A 3,135-nucleotide genomic window follows, 5' to 3' on the forward strand; every position below is an offset into this window, starting at 1 on the left:
TTTTAGGCAAAGTCTGTTATTCTGACAGCGATGTGCATCTAGCTTTCAATGAAACTCCTAAGACAAGGTCAGGAGCTTTTCCACTTGAGACTTTTAAAAGAAGTAGCCTGGACAGAATGTGAGTTTTAGAAAACTGCTCTGTAGAAGAGGCTGGCTCAGCAGTGCTCTTACTTGAAAATGTCCCAGCTCCTGCTGTTGGTCATTGAAAGAAGGCTCCTTGCTACCTGGGAGTTAGGGTCTCTGTGAGGGTTCTCAAGTCTTCAGTTTTCAGCTGTCAGGGAAACAATGCAGCAGAGTTTGGCTGGGCTTTAGGATAAGCTTTGCAGTGTTCTTTTTAAGAACAAAACCTCAGTGGTGGCTGATGGGTAAGTGGAACTGAATGTGTTCCCCAGATCACACTGAACAGTTGAACTTCTCTTTGGAAAATGTGCAACCCATTAATCTTCAAAGAACACATGAAATCTAATAGTCTAGATAATTTTTACCTTAAGATCAATATTTATAGCAACAAGTATCTTTCAGTAGAGAAATGGCTCTCATTTTTTTTCCTCCAGACATTATTAACACTGGATTGAACAGTGATCCTAGGTGATCAGATCTGGTTCTGCAGTGTCTCAGGCATCCCATAGCTTTGAATAGCAGCAATACAAAAAGTGAGCAGAGGGGACAGGAAAACAGATGGGCTTTCCTGTCCCCTTAAACCCGTATCCAAAACAGGGGACATTTGCATTCATGGCATACAAGACCCTTTGTGAATATGACATTTCAGCTAAGTTGAAAAGACCTGTTTTAGGGGAATACCCTGCCGTGTCTATTCTGTTCTGGCCTCAGATAGTCCTGAAGGAAGCCTGTGGACAGTTGAGTTTTATATATACCTGTGATTCCTGAGGTTGTCTTTGAAAACACATGCATCAAAGAGTGGTTGGGACAGTGAAAATATTTGCTTGCCAGACAAAGAAGAGAAAGGAGTTGCTACGCCTGGGAGTGGCACTGAAGGAGAAAAGTAGATGGAACAAAAAGTAGTATTTGTGGAGTACCAACTCAGGAATTTCAAAAGGGTTTTTTTTGTTTGTTTTTGTTTTTATTTTTAGAACTGACTAGCTTGTTGGAAGATGATATTTATTCCTGCTTGAAGCTGCTGTTCGGAAAACAAACAGTGGAAGAATGTGGAAGAATTTGAGCCTCCGCTGCCTTTTAGCACTAGCTATTTTATGTTTAAGAAGCTTAATATATAGCCAAGAGATAGGTGAGTTAATTGTAAAATAATTCACTATTTTTTTTTTTCTTTGTAGCTTCTGAACTGACACCATTTAATTACCTTGCTTTCCTACTATGTATATGATCAAAAACTGTCACCTCTGTGGTCCCACACCATCCTAGGGATAGGGTGCTACCAGGCCTCGTCTTTGCTTTCTAGCAACCAGTGGCAGCTTGTAAACCAGTGCAAAACTGGGTGTTAAATTCTCCATAAGACAACTGTGATAGTCTGCATATGTGGTTGGTGTAAATGTCCACATTGTGTGCACAGCTTCTTGCTTTGTATGTCGGCTGTCTGTGACAATTTCACACATTATCATTAATTGCCCTTCTGTCATTAATTGCCCTCCAATGGAGGAGAGCAAAAAACTCATTAAGTTTATCCTCAAAGCTTGCGGTTTTGCCATTGGCCCAAAGCCTGCTTATTAGGCTAGGCTAGGAAGGGGTATTGTGGAAAGAAACAGCTGCCTGTGTCATTGCACACAAATATAAACCCAGATTTAGGTACTTGTAGAAATCTGGCAGTCTGTAGCTGTCTGCAATCAGGCGTACAAATCATTCAACAGCCTTAAAATACTGGCCAGACATGCATGCAATAAAAGTACAAGAAGAATGACTATATATGTGAACAATAGCAGTCATCTTACAATTGGTCGGTTTTGACCTGCAGTTTGTGACTCTGTTTCTTATATGATTTCAGGTTCTCTGGGACACCCCCAGAATTTGAAATGTGTAACACACAATTTACGTAAAATGATCTGTACTTGGGATGTCTCTCCTAAAGGAAGACATGGACAAACTGACTTTTGCTACACTACAAAGTAAGTCCCCTATTATACCTGGTTGAAAACTACCAAATTGTGATGAAAGTATAGTTATTCCTTAGTCCCTGCCCATGGAATTTGTGATGCTGTTGTTTCCCAGTATCTCCTCATCAGTTTTTCTTGGGTGGTGCTCCCTCCAAGCACTGTTAACTCAGGCAATGGTGGAGTTTCTGGCAAAGTCTTGATTCATTCTAACAATTCTCCTGCCAAAATCTCCTGCTTGCTCTCTTCAAAGGACTGGAAGATGTTCTCGTTTACTCAGACTTCTCTGTGTCTGCCTAGCCCTTGCTCAGAGTTTTCATGAGGGACATCTTCATACCAGGTTCAATCCAAAAGGAAATTGTAGTTGGAAGAAGCAAATCCTGATGTTATGGGCCAGATCAGTAGAATGTATGACATAAGTGTTGAGATTCACGTGTGGAAAAACATGAAAAATCTCTTGGTGGCTGTCTTATAACCCTTATAAATTTGTAAATTTTAAACTGTCTAGAGAGCATTGTATTACAGGAAACGTAAAAATTATTCCACAATTATAATAGCTTTCACAAAGTGAACGTGAGTGGAAAGTTTTGAGAAATGTTAAAAAAACCTAAATCTTCAGTGTGTTTTTTAACTAATGAGAACTACATGTGCAATTCCCCATGCTGCAGGGCTGCCAAATACTTACCATGTGCTAGGGATGAGTTAAAATCCTTTTTGCATCTTGATCCTGCCCCCAATCCAGATATTTGTACTGTCTTTTTTCCTGTAAATTCTGCAGGCAGCTCAGACTTGTCCTTAGGGTCCCAAGGCTTGGCTGCACTTCCTCCACCTACATGTTTGATTTTGTGTTTAGTTATTCCTCCTGCATTGCCAGCTATCATTTCTGTACAAAACAATACGTATATGTGACATTGCAGCCAGAGTTGAGTTCAGGAGTGCAGAGTTCATGAGGTACTGCTCTCTAAACAAGAAGAGCCATGAAGCTGCTGCTGTTTCTCCTTAGCAAAGGAGAACAGGCTTGGGTCCCAGAAGCAGAGACTGAAGGCTGAGCTTCGTGCAGACCTCCCTGAGG

At 40.9% G+C, this 3,135-nt stretch overlaps 1 protein-coding gene across 1 annotated transcript in view; it reads left to right on the top strand.

The window, feature by feature from the left end:
- The first annotated feature begins 1,164 nt into the window (after window positions 1-1,164).
- The window catches only part of LOC104521734 (leukemia inhibitory factor receptor-like), an 11,820-nt gene continuing 9,849 nt past the window's right edge, over window positions 1,165-3,135 (top strand). The window contains exons 1-2 of the mRNA XM_010163816.1: window positions 1,165-1,246; window positions 1,958-2,078. Of these exons, the coding sequence (XP_010162118.1) occupies window positions 1,165-1,246; window positions 1,958-2,078 (203 nt within the window). The remainder of the gene's footprint in view (window positions 1,247-1,957; window positions 2,079-3,135) is intronic.

Source organism: Antrostomus carolinensis, unplaced genomic scaffold (assembly GCF_000700745.2).
Source record: "Antrostomus carolinensis isolate BGI_N321 unplaced genomic scaffold, ASM70074v2 scaffold45282, whole genome shotgun sequence".
In the NCBI taxonomy this organism is placed as follows: domain Eukaryota; kingdom Metazoa; phylum Chordata; class Aves; order Caprimulgiformes; family Caprimulgidae; genus Antrostomus; species Antrostomus carolinensis.